General features: G+C 44.5%; 1 protein-coding gene across 1 annotated transcript in view; it reads left to right on the plus strand.

Moving 5' to 3' along the window:
• The window catches only part of LOC139598922 (transcription factor RFX3-like), a 141385-nt gene that overhangs the window by 112562 nt on the left and 2210 nt on the right, over positions 1-26613 (plus strand). Inside the window, exons 13-14 of the mRNA XM_071445857.1 lie at positions 24641-24849; positions 25843-25996. Of these exons, the coding sequence (XP_071301958.1) occupies positions 24641-24849; positions 25843-25996 (363 nt within the window). The remainder of the gene's footprint in view (positions 1-24640; positions 24850-25842; positions 25997-26613) is intronic.

Here is a 26613-nt window from a genome sequence, read left to right on the forward strand (position 1 = left end):
GTCTAGATCAGTCCATGGCAAATAGCAGGCTGTGTTTCCACTCCTGGGGCAATGTTGTGAATGAGTGTTTTAAGTTCACCTAATCACCAGCAAAAGTTTAATATAAAAAGCCACATCATTACAAAGTTCACTGGCAAGGTTCACTCTTTTATTTACTAGATGGTTTAAACACACAGAGAAAAAGCAAACAAAAATCTGAAATCAGTTAATCCAAATCAAAATAAACACAAAAATATCTATGTGGAGGCTGGGACAGGAGGAGGGGAAGACAAGAGGCTAGGAAATGGTAAGGGTAAAAAAGGAATATGAAAGACACTCCTGTTGAGTCACTGAAGCGGTCCAGCTGCAGAAAGATTGATTGTCCTTCTCAGACGTCCCGGCTAGCTATCCAGCACCACTAGCAGTAGGGAGGCACTCTCCCGATTTCTGTGGTTCAGGACAGCACCTAAGGCAAACGCTCTGTGCTATGACAGCAGTGCTACTTTGTGGTAGGACATGGCTTGGCTTATGGCTACAGTCAGCAGAAATAAGAAGAGAGCCCTCTCCAGCTGTAGTGATTCCAGGTTTATTGGGTCCCAGGGGAAACCGACAACTGAAGAGGAAGGGGGGGGGAAGTTGCAACAGCTTATAAGGAGGGAGGGAAACAAGGGAGGAGTCAGTCCTTGGACGAATAGGGTTTCAGAGGGGAGTGGGATACAAAAGATTGACTTAGGGAGAACACCAATGGGGATAACTTGAGGGTGGGGCCCCAGCCCCTGAGCCAATCACTCGACGCTCTAGCTGGAAGTTTCTAGAGAGTTCTAGAGAGAAGGGTGGGAGCGCCGAGTGACGGACAGGGCACCAGGGAGGGATTTGAGAAAGGGTACATTAATCTCCAAGGCAACTGGGGAGGAGTTGGGATAACTGGCAGCATAAAGGAGGGAAGGGGGAACCAGGGCAGAACCATTACATGATAAGGGGAACAGAACAGTCCAACTTATACAGACACAACACAACAAGTCACAAGCTTCAGAGTAGACTCCAATGATAAACTGAGCCCTGGACTTGATGAACAGCACTTCATTTAACTTAAACAACAGCATTTAAACTTAATAGTACTTAAACTCAATTGATAAGTTAAGCAATTTAGTAAAGGATTCATATAGAATTTGCTATACTGCAACAGTAACTTACTTGCAGTCTTAACTTAGTTAGAAATCTAAAATACTTGAGAATCTAGGAGAACAACATTCCTGGTATATTTGCTACAGCATATGCAAACTCGCATGTACAAAGACGGTACCTGTGAAAAAATCCCCCCAAATTCAGTGAGATACTCACTTCAGATGCCATTGCATCTTCTCAGAGGGTGAAGGGTTGACTCCTGAGGAGTGAGGGTATCAGCCCAGGATCCATTGTTGTCATTTAGTGATCCTCCGAGTATAGTAAATTTGAGAGTTCACTGGCTCTGAGAGACCCTACTCAGAGGGACATTGCTGGTAACAGCCTGCTGCAGTCCAGGAGAGCTCAAAGGATCTTACTTAGGACCACTGTTGATAGGGTCACAAGAGAGTGGACTTTAGTCATAATAATTTTCTATTCTGGCTGCAACTCAGGTCAGTAACTTTCTTTGAAAGGTTGATTTAAAAAATATTATTCCACTTGGGTTGTTATTCAGGCAAGAAAAATAAGTTTCCAAGGCTGTTAATTAAAAAACAGGAGCTCATTAGACAGCACAGGTTCCTGGGAACAGACAGTGTTTTTGATAAGCTCTGGAGGAACTGTTTGTGAAGGCTCCTAATGAGCATTTCTCAGATCATAATGTGGCCTGGTGAGGGAGGTATGCAATACCACAGGCAGTTGGTTCCAGGTGTACTGGACGCCCCTCCAGGTGAAAGCAAACTGTGGCCTGCACTCTGCTGCTAAAGGAATGGAGAAAAATGCATTAGCAATATCGATGGTGGCACCACTTTGCTGCCTTGGATTCCAGTTCATACTGAAGCTCCAGCATGTCCAACACAGCAGCACTCCGTGGTGGTATGACTTCGTTCAGGTCATGATTGTCCACTGCCAGTCTCCACTCTCCATTACACTTACACACTGGCCAGATAGGACTATTAAAGGGTGAGCAAGTCTTGCTGAGCACTCCCTGGCTCTCCAGTTCACAAATCATCTCATGAATGGGGGTCACAGAGTCCCAGTCGGTGCAGTGTTTTTGACAGTGCACTGTTGTGGTAGCAGTTGGTACCTGTTGTTCTTTGACCTGCAGGAGCCCCACAGCAGAAGGGTCCTCTGAGACACCAGGCAAGGGATTCAGCTGTTGAATTCCCTATGTCTTCACATGTCATGGGATGAGTGGGAGCTTCAGACAAGCCCTGCCTTAGCCTCAGATTTTGGCAGGAGTTTAAATTTAAGGAATCACTCTGGCCCAGCCAGTTATAGTGATGGTGAATCAGGTCTATTTCTAAAAATAAATTATTTATTAAACAGACAAGAAATAACAGATGAAAGATCTTAATCAGAGTTACTTAATACACAGTATAGAACTAAACTACTAGTAGATTACAGCATAACATAAAACAGTGCACAATATCAAGGTACCATATTAACACTAGCAAAAGAAATAGTATTGATTAGGAGTCAAATGCAACTTGCCACCAAAATGATGATAATGTACAGATTCCTTCACTTAACCCCTTGGGAGTAACTGTGAAGCAGGTGTCCCTATTTATGGGAGAAGCTCCCCACATTTCCAGTGAAATGTATAGAAGATTACTGATTTGTGAAAATTTGGTGTGGCTGTTATAGTCATAAAGTGAGGTGTCTGTTGGTCAGAAATCCAGCTTATCTTCCAGATCTCACTTCAACAGTAAGATGTGTATTGACAGTTGGGAGATGCCAGATTGATGTTAACCCCATGGCACCAAAATAACTCACTACAAGACTGCTTGTCCTGCTTGAGTTATTTGACCAGTTAACAAACAACAGATAAGCTCTTGTGGAGGAGTGAGATGCCCTGCTACACCACAGCAGTTATCCCAAAAGCCCAACAGATGCCCTTTTGGGCCCTTGAAATACCCTCTCCTGAGGTAATCTGTTGGGCCAAGGATGCACAGGGCCTCTGGGATGTTTTTGCCATTCATTCCCTGTCAGGCTCACTTCATTTTCCAGTACAGTCAGCTGTTGGGGTCCCCCATCCCCCATAAATAGAGATGGATTCTGCTTCTACGTATCTTGATGACATCAGGGTACATTGTGCGCCAGTGTCAACTAAAGTCTTATACTCTTGTGGGTCTGATGTGCCAGGCCATGGGATCCACACAGTGCAATAGATTTGATTGTCCCTTTCCTCCACCTGGCTGATGGCAGGGCCCTTTTAATCATAGAATCATAGAATGTTAAGAATTTTAAATGGACTTCAAAGATCATCTAGTCCTACCCCCCCTGCCATAGGCAGGGACACTGCACTCTAGACCACATTGCTCAAGGCCTGATCCAACCCAGCCTTGAACACTGCCAGGGATGGGACAACCACAGCTTCTTTGGGCAACCTGTTCCAGTGCCTCGCCACCCTTACAGTAAAGAATTTCTTTCTTATGTCTAACCTAAATTTCTCTTTCAATTTGTACCCATTACTCCTTGTCCTATCATTACAGTCCCTGATGAAGAGTCCTTCTCCAGCTTCCCTGTAGGTCCCCTTTAGATACTGGAAGGCTGCTATGAGGTCTCCATGCAACTTTCTCTTCTCCAGGCTGAATAGCACCTACTTTCTCAGGCCCCCATCTGTTTTTGTAGGGGAGGTACTCCAGTCATCAATTTCATGACCCTCCTCTGGACTTGCTCCAACAGTTCCATGTCTTTCTTATGTTGGGGACACCAGAACTGTATGCAGTACTCCAGATGGCATCTCACCAGAGCTGAGATTCACCTCGGACCTGCTGCTAACGCTCCTTTTGATGCAGCAAGATACAGTTGGCTTTCTGGGCTGCAAGCACTTACTGCTGCCTCATGTTGAATTTTAATTCAACCATCACCTCCAAGTCTTTCTCTGCATGGCTGCTCTCAATCACTTTTCCCCCCAACCTGTTGGGGTGTCTGGGATTGCTGTGACCCAGGTGTAGGACCTTGCACTTGACTTTGTTGAACTTCATGAGGTTTGCATCGGCCCACCTCTCAAGCCTGTCACGGTCCCTCTAGATGGCATCCCTTCCCTCCAGCATGTAAACGGCACCACACAGCAAATTTGCTGAGGCTGCACTCAGTCTCACTCTCCATGTTGCCAACAAAGATGTTGAACAGTATTGGCCCCAGTACTGACCCCTGAGGGACACCACTAGTCACTGGTCTCCACCTGGACAATGAGCTGTTGACCACAACACTTTGCATGTGGCCATCCAGCCAATTCTTTATCCACTGAGTGGTCCATCCATCAAATCCATGTCTCTCCAATTTGAACTGTCTCTCAAATTAGTACTGGTCATGGTACTCATTGCTCACTTTTTGTAATTATGATCAACTTGAGGTTCCTTCAAGAAGATCAGAAATAACATAATCTATTCTGTGTGAAGAGTTGCCCACTGGAAACTGGAGCAGCATTTATTCTTGAGGAAATTCCTGTGGTGGTTGTTCTTCCTTTCAACTTGTGTATCCATGGTCCTAGGGCAGACGTGGGTTTTCCATCCCACTTCCGCATTTCCTCTCTGTGATCATGAACGTAAAATCACAGAATACCTCAAGGTGTGTTCCCTCTCTTAAACAGGGTGGTGCTTGTTCCTAATAGCAGAGATTCTTGTCTGTACTGGCAGGGCATGGGATATTTCCTCTTTAAATTGCTGATGGTCCTTAGTGTTTCTACAGCCAAGATGCAGGCCTGTATGGGGGAAGACAGACTTGCTTCATATTGCCAGAGTTGGGCAACCAAATTATTCACTGTTTGTTCATGACATCACTGCCAATGAGTTGGCATATGACAATGGCATGGTCTGTAGAAACTTCCACCACATGGACTGTGTACAGTGGACCTCATCTGAATCTAGAGGGGTTTGCTCATTATTTGAATCCCTATAGAGTACCTCCAGCACAGCGAATTCTCTTTGGTACTAGATACCTTTCTCCATGGTGTTCTACTTGCCTTGGTGCACTGATAGATCATCCTTGAGAAAATACCTTTCCCTCATGCTTGACAGGAGTCACCTCCAGAGGCTGAGAGTTTCTGTCCTCTTCCCAATGCCCTTGTCAATGCCCACATCCCCAGACAGGGGTTCCAGCTGCTTGGCTTCACTACCATCTAGTTTTCAACTCTGGGCTGCTCTATCCCAGCATCAGAGCAGGCAGGTCACCAGGGGCTCACCCGATTGGTGGCAGAAATCTTTTTGCATGTCTCATAGCTCACCCAGGGTCGGGTGATTATCTTTGATTCTGCCTCTTCCTCCTGTTGTCAGGGCCCTGCTTACTCGTCTTCATCCCTTACTAAGTGAACTGATTTTGTCTTGGATTTTTTCTTCTGGATAAGGGCGGCTGCTACCAGCACAGGTTATTCCTCTGGCTCAGCTGCAGTTTGAGTGGCCATGGTGCCTGTTGGTCTGCTTCCCTCCTCCTCCCCCTGAGGGTGCTGTCTAGTGACAAGCAGTGTTTGATAAATAGTAGTGTAGTGGTTTTGGCTCGCCAATTAGATTTCACCAATTTTTAGATTTCCCAGCCAATGCACCAACTAGTGTGGTGGGTTCAGTGCTGGCCAATCACCTGTGCACTCACTTCCTGCTGTGAGATAGGATTAGGAGAAAGGCAAAGCAGGCTCAAAACTTTAAAAGGGTATAAAGAAAGTTTTATTAACAGTAACTAAAACAAAAAAAAAGAAGTAGCAAGAATCAAAACAAACCCTTCAGAACACTTTTCCTCCCCCCCACAACCTTTTCCACTCACAATGTAAAGAAACAAAACCTAAAATTTCCAGTCAGTTTACCACCTTTAAAATAGTCTTTTTTCAGTTCACTTAAGGAGAGAAGTCCCTCTTGTTAATGTTATGGAGATTTCCCCACAAGAAAAAAGCAGTTGTCTCATGGCTCTCAATTTTGTCACGACTAGCAGCCGCCCGGGGAAATCTGGAATCGTGAAGTCCCTCCCATTTTCCACAAGCTTTTCCCACAGCTGTGTTTATGGGCCATGTCAACTTATGGGGTATTGTTCTAAAGATGAGCTGTTCAAAGGCAAAAGTTCTAATTATCTAACTAAAATCATCTTCATCTCTGGGAACAGAGGTCTTCTCTTCCTGGGGGCACAGGATCACTCTTCTCTCCTCTGTTCAAACTTCTCATAAAATCACAGCTACTTTAACATCTGCTTACTTTGGCATGGAGGCCTTTGCTCGAAATCAAATTGAACCCCTCATCTCCCCATGGCTTTCATGTGTTACAGGGAAAAAGAGTCTTTCTCCATAGCTTTACCAGAGGATTTCAGCCCCAAGATTAAGGCATCTCCTCATCCCTCCTATCTGGGACTTAACTTCTTCTTAAGACCTTGATGTCTTCATGTTGCCCCTTTACATGCTTGCATCTTGTTCCTTTCTCTCACTCGAGGGAGTATTGAAGCACTGAAAGAGTTACTATCTCGCCTGGAGCCTGCAAATGGTCACCTGACTCCGGTCGGGCTGGGTGCTACAGGCGGCGGAACTGCGGCTGGGGGGGATGGCTCGGGTATAATCAACCAGGCCAGAATTCAGCAGCAGCACACCGGGGGGGGGGGGGGGGGGGGGGAAGGGGGGGTGGCTTCTCCTTCCCCCTGCCCAGTGGTTGCGGGCAAATCTCCATGGTGATGGGATTTTGGAGCAGGCCCCGGCCCGGGGCTGCTCCTGGGGCCCAGCGGGCCCCCAGGCTGAGTGGCAGGGCTGTAGCAAGCAGACAGATGTTAGCAATTTCAGCCATGGCCCGGCCCGGCTCTGCGGCCTCCCCTCCCCTGCCTGGCCACCGAGGTATGGGGAGGGGGCTGGCGGGCGCCCCGGGAAAGCAGGCCTGGTCCCATGGCAGGGGCGGCCCAGCCGTGTTACCTCTCTGCCAGCCGGAAGGGCAAGAGGAAGTTCCCGGGTTTCTTTCGTCTTTAACATGTGTTTTTCACAGAAGCGTGTCCAGCTTTCCAGTGGCTGGAAGCTTTGCATCACTTCCCTAAATGTCCCCCATGAAAAACCATGACAAGTAGCCAGGGCCCAGCACACTGCAATTTGTTTTTCTCTGGAGTTGCCACAGCTCTCTCCTTGCAAATATTCTGTCATTTTATCAGGGTCCTGTTCAGGGGTGAACTCCCAAAACATTGGAGGAGATAATTTGTCCAGAAACAGGCCCATCTTCTCCCACATTCCATGCTACTCATGACTATTCCCCCTTGGGGCAGATCTCTGAATGACCTTCCTAAAAATCTCTTTCTTGACTCTAAATATGGTGTGAACTGCACTGAGGAGACCTGAAGACTTAGCAATAAGAACATGCTTTCCTTAACATCCAAGGGAAATTCTAAATTCTCAAAAGCTCTTGTAACAGGCCTGAAGGAGGAAAAGGGGGTGAAAAGGTGCAGAATGTCATTCTCTCCTCTTCCACTCCGAGACTGGGTACAATTATTAATGAATTCCCAGAGGTAGCGTCTGAGGTAAGGACAGGAGAGCAGCATTGAATACACATCTCAAATGACCCTCATTGCTCTTGATGTTATCCTGTCATAAACTGATATCCCACAGTACAGCAACAAAGCTATGCTGATCCTTCTCCCTGCTCTGAAAAGGATCATCATGAGGAGCACATACTGGAATATATACAGGGTTAGGTACAACACCCACGTTAACAGACAAAGCAATATTGTGACCAGTGACTCTGTACCAGTATAGCAAATGCTAGATCAAATTTGTTTCCAACCCACTCTGGGCAGGTTTGTTTTTATGTCAAGCCTTCATGCTGCGGGCACCAAATAAGGCTGTTGTGGTTTAGGAATTGTATTGGCTAGTTTAGTACTCCCACTGAAAGACCTCATACCATGGTCCCACTTGCACACCCTCCCTCCTCACCCCCCCACCCTTCCCCTGCAACAGGCTGGAGACTAGAATTCGAGGCACAAAAAGGTAAAGATTACAGGTTGAGATAAGACCAATTTACCAAAAACCAGCAATGAAATAAGAAAACAAACAGTAACAGCAACAATATTAATAACAGAGTGTATAAGATAGGCAAACAATTCACATGCGATTGCTCACCATGTGGTACCCAGTGCTAGCCAACTGCACACTCCGGCAAACCACAAAGACACTACTGCCCTCTTGCTTATTAATGTGGATAGCAAAGGGATCAGAACAAAACAACGACTTATTTAGAGATAGGCTTATTTATAACATGAATGATAAGCAAATAACAGAAATAAGCTACATGGATAATTGTTGCAGCCTGAATTGCTGCTAGTAAAGTCCAGAGTAAGGAAGCAAAAAGGGCCTTTGCATAATATCCACAGATGTTTAATTCAGCCGTGCGGTGAGATGTTCAGAGTCCCAAGGCACAAACTTGTGGAGGGTCCAGGTTTCTCTCTCCCAAGGGGCCGGGGGGCGGGCCTGGTCTCTGGGCAGTACAAAGATAAGGGCCAATCAGGGAATAGGGAGGGAGTGGCTCAGGAACATAGGAACATACATAGGAACAGGGGAAGGAGCCAGTGGGGTCTTAACAGCTTTTTGAGGGAAGCTTCTTGTGTCTCCTCAACTCAGGGGTTGCCCCCCAGGGTCTCCACAACTCCCCGTTTCGATATTATTAAGAAAGCTTCTCTGAAGGATCAACTGAATCAACACAAAATGACAAAAACAATCAAAAGCACCCATAAGACAATTTTCAAAATGCAAACAATTCTGAGTCCCCAATGTCCAAACTGAGAGCTGGCAGGACAGATGTGGGGTTTTCTTAGTACGGTTTATCAGGAAACTGAGTCAGGAGAAGGTTCCTTCAGCAGGGACTGGTTCTCTGTCACCTGTGGTCGAGTGGTCGGCTGTGATAGACTCTGTACAAGGTAGTGTAGGTGGTGGTGTGCCTGTTGGAAACTCCAAATAGAAATCATTAACTTTTAAGAAAAAGATTATTACTTTAGGGAAACTTTCCTTTCTTTCCCTCCCAATCACCCTCCCTCTGGTATTGGGAAGGAACTCTGGGAAAAGGGATTAGTGGAGGAAGGCCATGGAAGGGTGGAAAGGGAGGTAGGAATTTGTGGGAACATAACAAAAGGGTAATAGGACAATGGAAAGGAAAAGGGGAAAGTGGGAGGGAGGTAGGGCAGCCACAGGAATTGAGGAAGGGTATTAGAAGAAGTGGGACTTTAACGATTGGAAGGTTCAGTCATTATGGAGGTGGACTTTAAGGTGCAGGACAGCTTGTCGGTATTCTGTGCCCTTTTGGTTTTTAGACTGTTGCTGGGGCTTGATGGTTGTTTTTTGGGTTCTATTTCCTTGGTAGGTGTGTGTAGGACTTCTATGAAGTGGATAATATTTCACAGGTTTGCAGTTTGGTGCATGTTTACTACCTTGCACTGGAACTCCACCAGGTCATGTCCCATCAGCTACTTGGGGGCCTTTTCTTCCTTGTATTATATTAAATTCCACAATTTCTCCATCTCCTAGACTGTGGAGGTATTTCTTGGGGTTTTCTTTTTTATAGCAGTCTGATGAACAAACACATCTTCTTTGTTATCATTCCGGGTTATGAAACCGCATCTGTTTTTTACATTGAACTATTTCACTGTCCCCAAAACGTTCATGGCAAGGACTTTCTTACCTTTGCCAGTGGGTTTGTGTTTGTGTTGGTGGTGCTGGACGTGTTGCTGGCGCTGGTGCGCTGCCGCGCGAAGTTCGTCTTGCTCCCGGTGCTGGCAGCCGCGCTGAGGCTCGACCCCTTCTCCTTCTCGGGGGTCTGTCTCGGCTGGTGCCCGCACGCGCTCCTGGCGCGGGGCTACTATTACAGCAGCGGTGGGCGGGGGGCGACGGTTTTGCTGCCAGGACTGCAGCTTTGAGCCATCCACCGCCTGGCAACAGCGGCGCCCCAGGCCCGCCGGCCTCGCCCACCTGACCTTGGCCCCGGTGCACCAGGCTGCCGCGACCCGGACTCGGCAGCGTGTATCGGCCGGCTTGCTCTGGCCATGCGGAGCGGCAGTGGGGCGGCCGCGGGTTTTCTGCAGGGGCAGCAGTTCGGTGCGAGGGGGGGCAGTTCTTGCCACCTGCGCCTTGTCTCGCGGTGCTATAGCAACCGAGGTAAACACGTCCATTCTTTTGTTTACTGTCCTTTCCAGCACTGCAAGCGCATGTGGGTTTTCTTTCCCTTTGGTTGTAAGAAACTGGTGCAGCTGTATATTGCCAATCAGGGGCAGCTCCTCGTACCCCACCACCTTCACTCATGGGACCGGGACTTTGGGAACTGTGGGATGAGGTGTGAGGACCAGAGGGCAGAAAGAGGGACCCCGTGGCCCCTGCCATGCGGTCTCCGCCATCTTGAGCACGTGAATGTGACCGTGCAGCCGCGGCCATGCAGTGAGAGCCAACTTGGGCCCCAGGAGTAAGAATGGGAGAACCTGGAGGAGTCTTTCCTTGCGACAGGGGAGGAGGTACAGAGGCACAAAGAGGGGAACATGGAGGAGGGGTTTTCAGCTGGGGTTCACCATCCTCAAGATTCAGAATGCATTTCATCATCATATTAAATAAAGGACGGAATTCTGTCTTAGATTTTAACTTTTCCCAAAGTACGTCCAAAAATTCATCGGTTAGGACTGAGTTTCGCGAAATATAAGGGAAATGCTTGAATAACCAGTGTAAAAAACCCTTCAACTCCCCTCTGAAAAACAAAAATTTTCTTGAAGAAAAGACTTTTTAAGGTGGAGGTAAACTTCTTGTTGTGTGTAGGTGAGTGTTGTTTCCATCTTAACCCAATCTCTTCCCAACACTCGAGAGTAAAAGGAGGAAAGAACAAAAATTTCAAACTCACCACACTGGGGTAAAAAAACCTCAAATTCTCAGGGTGGTCTAGTGCAGATGTTTTCCAAAAGAGGTCCCTGTTCGGGTGCGATTTGTTGCAGCCTGTATTGCTGCTAGTAAAGTCCAAGGTAAAGAAGCAAAAAGGGCCTTTGCATAATCTCCACAGATGTTTAATTCAGCTGCACGGTGAGATGTTCAGAGTCCCAAGGCACACACTTGTGGAGGGTCCAGGTTTCTCTCTCTCTCAGGGCCGGGCGTGACCCTGGTCTCCGGGCAGTTCTGATGTTGCCCCCTGATCGCAGGAGGCGATCGACACGCGCGCCAGGAGGGGCCGCGCCCTACCTCTGCCGCTGGCAGGCAGAATTGCCGTTCGGCCACTGGCTGGGGTCCCTAAACTGCTAGAGGCGGCCGATAAACGTGGACCCAACGACAAAGGATCGAAGCGAAGGAAAAAGGAAGGACTCTCTGCTTGCTTCTTCGAGCTGCTTTCTTTCTCACGCAGAAGCGGTGCCGGGGAGGCGCCGCTTGGAACCGGAGGCGTGGCACAGGAGTTATTCTTTCCCGCGGCATGAGCAGAGCCGAAGCGAGGCAGGTGACGCAACCTTGCGGGCAGCGGCAGCGCCGGCGGTGGCAGTTGTTCCCGTGGCAGGAGCCGCGCGGGCAGCGGCAGAGATACCCCCCGCCCCGCGGTAGGAGCCACACGGGCAGCGGCAGCGCCGGCGGCGCCAACAGTATGAACGATGTCTCTCTTGGCAGGAGCCGCGGTAGCGCGGGCGGCACAGGGGGAGCGCCGGGGAGGGCGCACGGTAGCGGCGGCGGCTTTCCCGTCACCGGAACGGGGCAGTTGATGCCACACTGGTGTTCTTCTCTTTCACGACGGAGAGTGGTGCCGGCTGCAAAGGGCTGCCCCGCGGCGAGTGCCGGTGGGGCACGGGAGCCTCGGGACTCGAAGGGGGGGCAGTGGCAGAGAGCGAGAAAAGAGGAAAACAGCGTCTTTTATGGAGGAGGGGGGTGGAAACCCGGGAGGGGACTGTCTGGCTAGCTAGAGTGACAACTGTAAACATAACCTGAAGCAGGAGAGACACAGACCAATGGCAAAAAGGAAAAATCATTACTGACAGAGAATTCTCTAGATAAAGGGGCAGGATTTTTTGAGATAGGGAAAAATCTGGAATTATTAACTACCATGGTGGTACAGGGGGCAAACAACCTTAGACAGAGACTAAACATCTTCAAACCACCACTGCCACAAACAGGGAGAGACTAAACATTTTCAAACCCCCACTGCCACACAGTACAAAGATAAGGGCCAATCAGGGAATAGGGAGGGAGTGGCTCAGGAACATAGGAACATACATAGGAACAGGGGAAGGAGCCAGTGGGGTCTTAACAGCTTTTTGAGGGAAGCTTCTTGTGTCTCCCCAACTCAGGGGTTGCCCCCCAGGGTCTCCAAAGACAATAAGCAGATTAAGCAGATAACAGAAATAAGCATAGAAAGGCAATGTATCAAATCATTACTACAGACTACAGCTAGTGATTAAGAAAAGATACATCACCAGTTACCCATTTAGGTTACCATTATCATGGACTGTACTTCAGCAAAGGACCAAAACCACCTTCCTGCTAATTGGGAAATCCTACATAGTGCATCTGCTCATGGGTGAGGCTTCACTTTTATATTGCTACTTGTATAAGGGTATGTGACTGGAGGTTTAGTTTGGAACTTTATGGTCTGGCATACCCGTCTGCTGGCCAAGCACCTCAGCATGTCAAGCACGAAGCCCCTGTTTTCTTAAAATTGCATATGTTGTTTTGAAAAGGTACTGTCTCAGTTTCAAAACAAATTCTAGGAGGACAAACGCTCTAAAATAAGTGCTTTTCTCTAAAGAGAGAGGGCTTCAATAACTCCCCTTTCTTCTGCCAGTGAGAGAAATGGATACCAGGGGATGAAAGTGAAAAAAAATTACTGTTTATTAACAAAAAAACCAAACAAAAACAAAAACCAAACAAACCACAGTGCCCGCAAGGCACAGAAAGCAAAAGGAAAAGGAAAAAACAATTTGAACCTTACACCCCATCCCCACCTTGCCACGAGGCCGAGAGGCAAAGATGGCGACTGCCCTTCTTTTTCAATGGGGACAGGAGGAGAAGAGTTCACAGCATCTGGGAACCTGTTGGATTTCTGGCATGGGTCTTCTCCATGCAGCAGCCAAAGTTGGTGGATTTTAATGTCCTTTCTCGTGTCAGTTCAGCTCCTTCCAGGTCACGGGTTTGAAGCGGTCCTGCCAGCTCCCCAGACAGGCTGAAAAAAAACAAAAAGAAAAAAGAAAAAAGAAAATAAACAAAAGGGCCGAGCTGAAACAGTTCAAGGAAAAAAAAAAAAAAAACACCCCAAAATTAAAAAACAAACAACAAATCGCCTAGAGGATTCCCTGTCCAGCCTCCAGGCTAGGGAAAAGGAAAAAACCTTTTTGCTTCACGCTAGCAAAAAAAAATCTCAAACCAATCCAACAAAAGGAACAATGTAGCATCCAGATCCACACTGTTTGGAACACATGGAGAGCTGGAAATCGAGAGCTTGAACAGAGCCCACGCAGGAGCCCAAGGCTCCCTGCCCCACCCATCGGGTCCATCTTAAAGCTACAGCACTCATTTTCTGGGCATAAAGCAGACAGTTTGGGAATAAAGCATCATCATAAAATCACCCCAAGACAAGTACATATGTTTGAAAGCTCATACAGAGGTCAACTTTGGTTCAGTCTCCTCATAGGGCCTACCACATAATTCGGTCCTTTGACCTCTGCGTGAACTTCAAGTTAATGAATATGGCATATAAGTGCTATCAATCCATTTAATTTATATGAAATAAAGCAATTAAACATTGTTGTTAGTACAATTATAATAAAGGCAATTAAGATAGGGTGCACCAATACATCTAATGACTTAGTGGTGGTGGGTGAATATCCAGGAACAAAATGATGGGCAGTTTCAATTTGGCTAGATAGCAGTTTGTCTTCTACTATTACAGTATTCATTTGACATTCTGCTAAAGTTTTATTTCATATTGACAAATGTTTTTGCATATGTTCTGAGGCCTGTAACAAGGTTTTGTGTAACAATACACCTATGGAAATGTTTAGATATTTGGAGTGCCAATACATAGTTACTTGCTCATTTATGTCAGATCAACATACATATATCCAATTTTGCCAAATTAGATGTGTAACATTTTCTAAACACCCTGAAAAAGGAGCAGTTAAATTATACATTTACATAGTTTGTTCATCATTTGTGACAATACATATTTGTTGCAGTCCTATTTCAATAAACATCTGGAAAGAAGGTAATATTGCCCATTTACAGTTATTAACTGAATGTTCTAGTAAATAAGATTCGTATAGCTGTGATCCCTGTCCACAAAGAACACCATTCCACACTATGTTACATAAACATAGATTATGAATTCTGTGTTGTTTGTCAATATACATTCCAGCGAAACTTGGTAACCGATATTCAGGCACGAAAGATTCTTCTCCAAAGATTACAAGCATTATGACAAATTTGTACATCATTTTGACATTACTAATGTTATAATGAATTATTTGTCTGGTACGGTATAAATCAGTACATTTTACAGTTTGTGGTGTCAGTTGTACCCCGTGTTGTGTTAGAATATGTTTCAAATATTGATCACCAAAGCAGTTCATTACTAGATATTAGATCACTTTGTGCCTTGTTTCTCTGCATAAGAACATATGATTGCAACGTACATTCAGTCCAATTCATGGTCTAGTTAACAAGGTGGTGTTAGGTCATAGGTTGGACTCAATGATCTCATAGGTCTTTTCCAACTTAATTCATTTTGTGATTCTGTGATTCTGTGTAAGATTTTGATCAGCTTGAAACTGCTCTCATTCTGTCCAACTGAACTTTAAAAATTCAGTATCATATCATAGTGTTTGTCTTGAATGTGGTAGGCATCCACTTAGCTTTCAACTGGAAATTTTGCCCCACATCATATCCAGTACGACTCAATTTATTATTCATAGCCTCAATATCACCGAAATTTAAAAAGCCTACTTCAGCTCCTACTCCTCCTAAAAAGGTATTATATACCAGGTTCATTTTTGGCTACACTTTGGTAATTTAGGAAAAGTAATGTTAAAATGAATCATATGTTGTTGATACTGATGAGCTACATCTATACAAGTGGCTGGTACTTGATGTAACTGATGAATTGTAACATTGGGATGTTGTCCTGGTTTAGGGCAAAATTTGTGAGAAAACCTTCAAAGGGGGCCCCTCCATAAAGCAAACCCACACAGCCCCTCCCCCCAACCGGTTCAGGAAGGATTCCTCGGAGACAAATGGAAAAAAACTGTTTATTTAACAGGCAAAGCACCCCCCAGCACACAAAATTAACAATACCGGATGACAACACTCTTTCACTGCTCTGAAAAAGATGACAAATTCAGAAAGTCTCTCTTGGGACTGGTCGCTCTGTTATCAGTCCCTCTGGCACTGGGAATAGCTGCTGCAGGCCACAAGGTGCAAACTCTCGGTGTTTCCCAGGTCCCAGTCCAGAGCAGGTTCGAATAGTTCCAAAAAAGGGAAAGGAAAAACAGTCCAGGGAAAAATTTGGACTGCTTAGCTAAACTAACTAATAAGCAGAAGCAAAAAGCAAGAGCAAAGCAGGAGCAAAGCAGAAGCAAGAGCAAGAGCAACACAAAAAAAAAAAAAGAAAAAGCTGCACTATGTACTGCTTCATCTCTGTGTCCCGCCAGCTGTGGGGGAGCAAGCTGATAACAAAACAAAACAAAACAAAACTTCTCTTTTCAGAGCCAGTCTTGAAGGCACAGAACATAATATCCAGCCTAAACAGAACACGCGACTGGGGATACAAGCATCATAAAGTCACCCCAGTACACCATCATCTCTAATTGGCCCAGCCTTGGCCAGCAGCATGTCCATCTTCAGAGCCATCAGGGATTGGCTCTGCCAGACATGGTAGAAGCTTCTAGCAGCTTCTCACAGAAGCAACCTCTGTGGCCCCTCACTACCAAAAAACAGGTTGTGTAAACCCACAATCATTCACCATGACCCATCATTTTTCTTAACGGGCCATACAGGATTATTCCAAGATGTGGTGATGGGTTTTAAGACACGCGCCTCAAGCAAATCTTTAATTGCTAACATTATTTCTTTCTGCCTTCCAGGAATGCAATACTGCTTCAAAGAGACTAATTTTGTGGCTGGGGAATTTCTACTGGAGGTATTTTTACCTTTTCTACCAGAATAGGTCTCATACTAATATATGGCTTGGTGCCAAATTGACACTGTCCATCTGGTAATTCTAAAGTTAAGTCCTTTAAGATATCAATTCCAATTATATACTCGGGGGCTGGAACTGTCATCACTGAGTATTTTTGACATGGTAAATTTCCTATTTTCATTTCACTTTGTGTCCGTACAGCTTCAATTTGTTTACCTCCTAATTCACTTATTAGAACCGTTTGGCCTTTAAATCTTTTTGGATTCCCATAAATTAGCGAGGCCTCTGCTCAAGTATCCACAAGGGTTTTAACTCTTTGAGTAGATTGGTTTTTCCAAAAAATTTGAAGGTCCACATGGGAATGCCAATCCTTTCTTGCCCATCCCTGTACTGGAGCTTGGCCTATTTCCTAATCTTGGTTATGATATACTTCTATTTCCTGCACTTCCTGTAAGGGGTACAGCAAGTTAGTGTACAGATCCCAATCCTCCTTCCCCCTGGAACTAATGACCCACCCATGGGGGGACCTTCCATGGGCAGATGGAATGTCCCATCAAGGTTCCAAAGGTGAAGCCAATGGCTGACTTGCATCTTTTGGGGCCTGCGGTAACCGTGACTTTAAAAATCCCGCCTGCGCCGCCGTTCCCGCCTGCCAGCCGACGGAGCCGGGGGGATGCGCGGTTTCGCGGCTCGGTGTGCGGGAGCCGCTCTGTCGTCAGGGACGTGCCGGATCGGCTGTCAGCTCTGCCAGAGGCGGATAAAAAGGCACGGCACCAACAGACAGGGATGGGAGAGTGTCCCTCCGACCAGAGCCAGTCCAGGTTTTATTCTAAAACGCGGAGTAACACCCAGGGGAAGCCGCCGGATCGAAGGGCCGCGGGGGGAGGGAATACACGTGTTATATAGGAGAAACGGGAGGGGGAAAGCTCAGACAGGCAGCGAATCGGGGCTCATGGTGAGCGCGGGCTTTTCAGAGAGACAGGACGGGTAGCCAACCGAGAGAGCTCAAAGGTGGGACCCCGGTCCCCGACCCAATAATCTCATGTGTAACACCGAAAATTCTGGATAAAAGGGGGGCATTTGGGGGTTACAGAAAGGCGCGAGTTTCCAGGGTAACTGGTGATGGACAGATAACTGGGAAAGAGGGGGAATTCCAGACAGAACCATTATACAGAAAAAGGGGGTAACAGAACATTCCAGCTTAAACCGGAGGAGCATAATAACACAACACAACAAGGGCCCTAATTTTCAGTTGGGAGCTCTGTACTTTCTTATTTAGTTTATTCAGCCCACAGTCTTTGTAAATCCTCCACATTTCATCAGTGGGAATTCCATCTATATTTTCTCGCACCATTCTGTCTTTCAGAAGTGCAGCAAACATTTCTTTCTTTGAAACTTTATTATCCCCTCCAGACAGGGAGTCTGATTTATTCCATCCAGATCCACGTGGCTCCCATTCTCCCAAATCCCCTAACTGCTGTATTTTTTCTCACATCTCTAATTGACTTTCCTGTTTCATTAATTTACAGGGTCATTATGGCATTTTTATATGCAGGAGGACCAACCTTAATTTATCAATTTCTCATGTGTACTGATAAAACATTTTGAGGCATTGTGTCTGCATCTCCAATAAAAACAACTCTTTTCATTCCTCCTCAAGATGCTTCATGCAATCTCTTAATGTGTACCAAGGTCTATCCCCCCCAGCCACTCAGTTTCTACTGTGTACTTATTATTTTACACTTCTCAGCTACAACTGACAGCAGTTTAGTATCTAGCTGTGTTCCCCAAAATGCCTCTTGAATAAAAGAATCCGAGCTCAAAGTCATAAATTTCCTACTGTCTCCGGGGTCTGTACCTACACCAGTGGCTCCAGAATCATCTGGATCACTAGAGTCCCAAATGTCTCTGTCCCATTGGTCGTGACATGCAGAGAGAGACTCTAAAACTCAAAGACAAAATGAGTTTTAAAGTATGTATGTGATAGGTTTTCTCCTCGAGCCAGGTCTTATGAGCTCTCAGAGAACCTATCACACCTGAGATAGCCCAGCTACATCTAATGGCATAAAATTAGCAGGATGGCTTCTGAGGTAGTGTTGGAAACAGAAAAAGGTTTAATAAAAGGCAAAATAACAAAGCTCTTACAGAGAAAAACCGAGCCAGGGGCAAGAAGTTCTTGCTCCTGCTAAAAACACCCAACAAAAGCAATTATTTCCTTTGTTCTCTTCTTTTTCTAGTGAATTACCTAGGTGGGACCTTTTGGCCTCTGTACAATTGGGCAGCCCCAGGTTTGAGGTGAAGTCCCAAAGGTCCTATGAGGTGTCTTTTTACCAAATTGAGGAGAGAAATTTCTGGGGTCTTTTCTTTTTTAATGGGGCAAAGGATAATTTGGTCACTCCGTCAACAGGGAGCACATTCCTATAGGTATGTTTTTATTCAGCCTGATGCATGGGAATATCTCCACAAAGACGTGTACCCCCTGTACACTCAGGTTTTCTTTTATCCCCTAGAATGTTACATATGCATCAAGTTTCACAATAGATCATTTCTTGGCTCCCCTCCCTCTCTTCTTCACATGCTAATGATCTTATCAGCCCTTTGTGCCTGCACAGTTGTCTCTGCTGGTTGTCTCAGGGGTGGTAGGGGATGAAGTAAAGTTGTCTTCCTCAGGGTTGACTTTCTGACCCCGCTGCCTTGCGCATGCTTACTGATCTTTTGGCCACTGACTAAGCCAGGAGTCCAGATTCATCTGGTTTTAGGGGCTCAAGGAGCCTCAGTATCTCTGTATCCTTGCATACTGTATCCTGTTCTTGATAAACATCCTTACCCTTATCAGGCATCCTTGCATTCTTTCTTGCTGTTTTGCACATAGTCCTTTCCTTTCTCATGCAACCAAGGATGCAGCAAATATTAAGCAATGTCCATCATTTATGTGCCTATTCTTAATCAATACCTTCTAATTTTTGTGATTAATATATATCCTCTAGTTTCTGACCTCATGTTTCAGTCGAGATCCCATTGCAATCCAGCTTCTGCAATTACTACATGTAATTTGATTTTATTCACTTGCCCCCTGTGTTTACAGTATTTATATTCAGCTACTCTAACAGCTGCTTTTTCATCCACGGTTTGGTAGGGATCCTATTTATGAGCAAGCAGCTTATTCTGACATTGTAGCATCACAATTTTGTTTCTCTAAAATACTTTGTTCACACAATAGTGTTTGTTTGGTCGGATGTATGTGATAAGCAGTCAAAAGAATCCATCCCCTTCCACCTAAACTCGTAACTTCTTTCCCTTTTACAACAGGCAATTTTTGTAAACATTTAACCACATCAAGACGTTCAGCCTCTCCCAATTTTGCATTCCATGATTCGTGTAGTCCTGCAGCAACAGACCATTTCCTGGCTATTGAACTATAAGGCATATCTTCCCCTCCTGTAATGTCAAGCAGGGGTTTCTGGTCTTTCTTCTTTTTTGATTTAAACATTTTGTTCAAATCCTGTCGACTACACCATTTTTGTTCTGCCAAATTATGTGATCACCAAAGGGATCAGAACAAAATGACTTATGACGCTGTTGAGTCAGAGACAGAATGAAAGACTCCAGACTTCATAAGGTGAATCAGAAGGCCAGTTTAATGAAAGTAGTGGGTCCTTTTACAATGTGACTTGCTAATGTTATAAATGATCAATCGAAAAGCCAAATTTATCAAAATGCAAAAAAGATTTTATTTTTTTCTGTGACCAAAATACGGTCCTCAAAAAACCCACAGCCAAAGAGACAGCATTGAGCCTGGGATCGGCACTGGGTGAACCTTGATCCAACCTCTATTGTATCAGATCTCCCTCTGTTCATGAGCGCCACTTCTTGCGGGGCTATTTTATACAGTTTTTTATGCCTGAGGCAGAGGAGTCCTGATTTCTTTTGTAACTCTGCATATTCAAGACAGTTTCTTTCACTGTGCACAGCTGGACAATCGTTGCTTCCTGAGTGGTAGCCGGGGTAGCTGGTGTTGATCATGTCAGGGGAAGTCGCATGCTCAGATGTATTTTTCTGGCGACTTCTGCTATCTCAATCGATGGTACCAGTTGGGTGATGATTGTCTATTGGGCGTCTTCCGATTACTCTGCCGCCTTCAGGAATTTTGAGATTTCAAAGTAGACGTCTGCCTCTGGGCTGCTTGCGGTCAGAAGCTTGTTTGGATTTCACAATCTCATAAAATACATTCTCTTTATAAGCATGAATTATTTCATAACATATATTACGCTAAGGTAAGACTTGATTGGTGAAATAAACATGGGCAGGAGACCTTTCTCCTTTTTAATGCCTTTACTAAAAGTGATCCGCTCGGGTGGGGAGAACCAATGGGCCCGTGCTCATCCCGCCACTGCTCCCAGGAGCGACTCAGACGAGGAGGAAGAGTGCATCTTTGTCCGCTAGTCTGTGGGCAGAGCTGGGAGTTCTGTCTGCACGAGAGCATTGGGAAATTCCCTTAGTTTTATGTTCAACATTCAAGGTCCTCTGTCTAGGGTGAGGGGTAAAAAGGTCTTGGCGGATACTAGATTCTGTTCTTCACATCTAGACATTGCTTTGATTCATCAATTTTGTGTTGGCTCGTTGTTTTAGGGGTTTTTGGCTAGGTTTGGTGAGGGGTCCCTCCCGTTGCATGCTGGACCCGATGTCATTTGCATGCCGACTCGATGTCCCTTCCCCTTCATCATCCGGGTGCCACCTTCCAGGAAGCAGCAGGGCGACGCCCGGCTAAGGGAGCCGGCCAGCAGCTGCCCCCGCGGGACACGGCGACCCGGGCCGGTAGCCCCGGCATGGCCGGGACCCGCGCCGAGGCGGGGGGAGCGCCCCGCCGCTCCTCGGGGTGGGTCTGCACCCCGGGGGCACCACCCGCGGGGCTCCCCGGCACGGCCAGGACCCGCACTGAGGAGGAGCGCCCCCCCCGCTCCCCGGGGTCACCTCCGGCATGGGCGGGCCCGCACTGAAAGGTGGGGGTGGGGGCCCGCCGGGGCAGCGGCGGGCTGGCTCGAGGCACTATTAAAAAGGAAACTGTTAACAGGAGATTACAACATGAAATTATTAACAATAAATAGTTAGAACTCCAACTTGGCAGCAATTGGTTTAACTTGTGAACTCTGCAACCTTTAAAAAAAATGGGCAGATTTTTCTACTCATAACAATTGGTCTCAAAGTAAAAACCTCTCACACTATTGGTGAACTATGAATAGCACACTCTGGAGAACCATATCTATAAACAACGGTTATAGAAAGAGAGATAATAATTGTTTTAATTCTTTTCTCTAAGTTTTCCACAGCTTCTCACAGCTTCCCAGGATTTTCCTGGGACAGCTATGTTTCTCTCTGTTCAGAGGATATGTGATTACCTCAAGACTTAATTAGAGATAAGCTTATTTCTGTTATCTGCTTACAATCCATGTAGTTTATTTCTGTTGTTTGCTTATCATTCATGTAATAAATAAGCATAGAAAGGCAATGCATCAAATCATTACTACAGATTACAGTTAGTGATTAAATAAAGATACATCACCAATTACCCTAATATATTACCATCATCCTGGTCCGTATTTCAGCTGGTGAGCCTTGTTGCAGCAAAGGGTCAAAGACATCCTCCTGCTAATTGATAAATCCTACCTAGCGCATCTGCTCATAGGTGAGGCTTCTGATCCTGATACAAAGTTGTTGGAAGTTAGGATTTTTCCTTTTTTTTTTTTTTTTGTCTTCTTTCTTTCTATCAGGGAATTTTCTCCCATTTGTTGTCTAAGAGATGATAAGGACTGGTACTTAAGAGACAAAAGAAGGGGGGGGGAATGCAGCTGGCTACTCTCTACTCTCTTAGCTGGGGGGTGGGGGGGGGTTTCTCGGGAAGGACTGAGACTTTGGCTGAGGGGTGTGGGGTTAGGCTCAGGTCCTCGCTCGCTCTCTTGCTCTCGGATCGGAGGAGAATGGTCGAATTGCCGCTACCACAGGGAGAATTCGCTGCCACTGTGGAGTCCAGTCCCTGTACTGCTTCTTCCTTACGGTGGGTGAGCCTTTGCTTGTAATAGCGGACATTGAACTGGGACCTTATTAACATCCGGTCGCAGTAGAAAGGACCCTCATCATCTAAACGGATGCCTCAGGGGAAAAAAACCTGGGACCCCAAACTCCTCCCCCTTCCCTGAGGGCGCGTCTCTCGGCTATGTGCCGCAGCTGCTTGCAGACACCTGGCTGCTGCTGTCTTGGACTTTTTCTCTACATTTTAACCCAGCACCCTGTGCCTGTCAGGACACCCCGCGACTGCTGCTACGGCTGCGGAGTTTCTGCTACATTTTGTTCGCTACCCTGGATGTGCCTGCCTCTGCTATTCCAGCTGCCGCTCAGAGGTTCCTGTAACAGCCCATTCTGCCATCCAGAGGGGCACTGAGAACGGCTGCCCCGGGGGTTTGTAAAAGAAGCCTCTTTTCCATCTCTTCTGCCAGCTCGCCCACCATTACCCACATGCAGAAAGGCAGTTGACCGTGCATCACAGTACCCCCTGCAGCCACGGGAGAATCATTGCACCTGCCCCACCTGGCCAGGAGCCAACAGCGCCCCTGCCAGGTGTGACCATACCTACACCAAAGGGGAAAGTGCTTGGCAGCCATGAGAAAGCTGTTAATTGGTTTCTGGTTTTCTTTGTTGTTGCTGCCGTTGTGGTTGTTTGGTTGCCTTGTTATACATACTAGTTTTTCCCATATCTTTGCCTGAAAGCCTCTTAATTTCAAAGTTATAGTAATTTGGAGGGAAGGAGGTCATATTTTCTATTTCAAAGGAGGTTCCCACCTTCCTTGGCAGACACCTGTCTTTTGAACTAAGACAAAAGGGATTTCACTCTTATATTGTTACTTGTATAAAGGTACATGATCAGATGTTTATTTTTGAACTTTGTGGTCTGACATACCCATCTGCTGGCCAGGCTCCTGGGCATGTCAATCATGAAGCCCCTGTTTTCCTAAAATTGCATGTGTTGTTTTGAAAAGGTACATATGTTTAAAGGTTCACACAGTGGTCAACTTTGGTTCAGACTCCACATAGGGCCTACCACATCACCTCCTGTGCATGGTATGACGTGGTATAGAATAAACCCAGGGTCCTGGCCTTAACCCATCTGGCTGCTGCAAAAATTAACTCTTTCCTGGCCAGAATCAGGACACTCCTTCAAAGCAAAAGTGGCCATGGTACTTAGGTTTCTTTGTTCCTCTTTAGTTTTTACTTTCTCAACTCCCATTTGTGAAAAATGGAGTAGAAAATAAATAATTTTTGTAAAGTTTAATAAGAGATTAAGTAAGCAACAAAAAAAAAAATCCGGTGCTGGGGTGCTCCTGGCCAACAGCCAAAGAACACTGCTGATGTATACGGACAGTGTTATCTTTATAGGTTACATCGCTGAGATACATGAGTATTCATGTGTTTCATGCATTATTCAAACATTCTTTTGAACTTTCTGATGTTTTGGAAACTCCTTTGCCTAGCTTCTTCACACTCTGGCTTATCTGCATGACATCCTGTGTGTCAGGTCAATATATTTTATTTCTTCTTGTGTCTCTATCCTGCTGTTTCACATCCTCTGATAAGGATTTAGTATGTCCTCCTTAAATTTAACATGGTATTCTCTAATTGTCCTCCAGTGCTCTGGTTTGTGTCAGGGTTATCTTATCACTTGGACAGGTTGGTCAGTGGATGGCCTTACACTGTTCTTCTTGGTTACACAAAAGCCTTTTTTACATCTTATGTTTTGCTAAGATCTATATCACAATACATCAATCACACTAGTGTTTCCATAAACGATACATAGATATTATATTCATTACACTACTATTTCTATGAGCAACGCAGTGCATACTTAAGCTAATATATTATATTATATATATAAAATATATATATATATATAGCTAAAAAGAGTTATAATTGATACTATTTCTAAATAATTATAATCACTAACAACATACATAAGCTAATACATAAATGTGAAAGCCAGTATTATCTGGTCATTTTTCACACATTTGACTGCCCTTTCCACTCCTTGTTCCTGCAGTTTCAAGCCTGACAATTCCTGGAACTTTTACTAGAAAAATTATGAATGAGGGAAGTTGAAAATTCTTTAACGAAAATGAATATGGAACATTGCAATGTATTTATGGATTTTCATTCTAATTTTGTGTGTGTGCTTTATTTCATGTCCATTTTTGTACTTTGGATTCCTCCTCTCGTTTTCTTCCAACAAAATTGAGACAGACATGAAGATAAAAATACTCATTAGCTTGTCTAATAAGTATATTTCATCCTTTTAATTTAATTGTTCAATCTTTAAGTATAATTTACATTTTGTGTTTTGCTTTCATTTTTGCCATGTTTTATAACAGGAACAGGCTTCCTGGGTGTGTCAGTGTGATGACAATATGGTTCAAAAACTAGAAACAGATTTCAAGATGACTCTTCAGCAGCAGAGCACTCTAGAGCAGTGGGCGGCCTGGCTTGATAATGTAATGGTGCAAGCATTGAAACCATATGAAGGAAGACCCAGCTTTCCTAAAGCAGCACGGCAATTTCTTTTAAAATGGTCTTTCTACAGGTAGTCTTCTAAATTATTTTAGCTATTTTATTATTTGCTCAATAGTATGCCATAATAATGTTGAAAAAAGTTATATCAGACAATAGTTCCCAAGAAATGTAGAGCTTTTCCCCCACCCCCCAAAAGATCGGTGTTCTTAACATTAAACACAGTGATATGTGCAACTCAGCAGCAGATGAAATTATTCTTGTATATTGTTTTATAGACCTTGTGCAAGTGTAATGAGGTTAGAATTTTATCCTGATTTGGAAACATGCTATGAAATATTTTGGATTGAATAGCTATACAATTTTAAAGCCAGTGTTTTAGTATTAGTTATTAAAATACCATGGGTTCTATTTTTATTATGTAGGGACAAATTTTTTTTTTAATTGTGTAAAAAGAACAAGACAAATGTTCTATGTCATCTGCTACTGTATCAATTATCATAGTAAAGCTATTTTTTTTCAAAATGGTGCATGATAGCATCTACTTTGTGAGAGTATCATATGGATGTTTTCATCTACAATCTGCATTTTTCTACTATAAGGTATACACAAACTTATCTAAATTTTACAAGCTTAAAAATCATACCAGTTAAAAACTTTGAACTAGGAATGGGAGCATAACAGACACAATATTTTGAAAGACCACTTTGTTTGAAATTAAATAACTTTAATACACTTTTGCTACTTAAAATTTTAACAAAGAACTTACTTTTGCTAAGTTCAGTTTTTACACGTGCTCACATATTAGTAATTGTGCATACACCAAAAACCCCCTTCCTGCCTTTTTGAAAATTTAGCTCCTCATTGTGTAATATGGTCTCTAACCATGCTTTCAAAAAAGGGGAGAGACAAATAATTCTTTCACAGACATTTCTTTCTGAAGACATCATAGATCAGATGGTTTTGAATAGCATTACTTTATTATTCTTGAAGTGTATATTCCATATGAATGATTTATTAAAGAATTGTGATATTTATTTCATATTTTCCCCCCATATTTAAATAGCTCAATGGTGATTCGAGATTTAACCTTACGCAGTGCTGCTAGCTTTGGCTCTTTTCATCTGATCCGCTTGCTTTATGATGAGTACATGTTTTACTTAGTCGAACATCGTGTTGCTCAGGCAACAGGAGAAACACCTATCGCAGTTATGGGAGAGGTAAGATAATACACACGAAAATGGATTGGTGAATTAAGCAATAAATTCAGATATGCATTTTCAGGTTTTTTAACATTTACATGGACCTATAGGATATTTTTTAATAATATTTGTAATCTGTTGTAGATTGAGTTGCAAATACATTGGCATCTTCAAATTTGGGTTATATGCCTTCATTCATGTTTCACACAAATGAAATGAAAGTAGCATGGAAGTACTTGCAGGATTGGGACATGGCATAATTTCATGCCTATATTTCAATGTATTTTGTTTAAAATAAACAGAGCAAAGTATAAATTCAGAAACACCGTGTCTTATATGCATTTATGGTATTTGCAATCTGAAGTTTTCCTCACTCTTTTTTTTTCAGTAGCACCCCTAACAATTAATTTTGTGTAAGTTGCTTAGGAATTCACATTATCTTAGGAGTTATCATCAAGGAATTGTACTTGTAAAGTTCTAGAAAATGGATGTGGACATACAATAGATAGTTCACCAGACTGAAGCTCGATGTTTTTATACTTGATGATCATTATATCATGTTTAATCTTACTGATAAGTTGTAAGTCACCTTGCATGACTTGATATATATATTTTTCCTCAGGATATATTAAAAA

The sequence above is a fragment of the Agelaius tricolor genome, unplaced genomic scaffold, assembly GCF_023055355.1.
Source record: "Agelaius tricolor isolate 1412-34295 unplaced genomic scaffold, bAgeTri1.0.p SCAF_21, whole genome shotgun sequence".
Classification (NCBI taxonomy): domain Eukaryota; kingdom Metazoa; phylum Chordata; class Aves; order Passeriformes; family Icteridae; genus Agelaius; species Agelaius tricolor.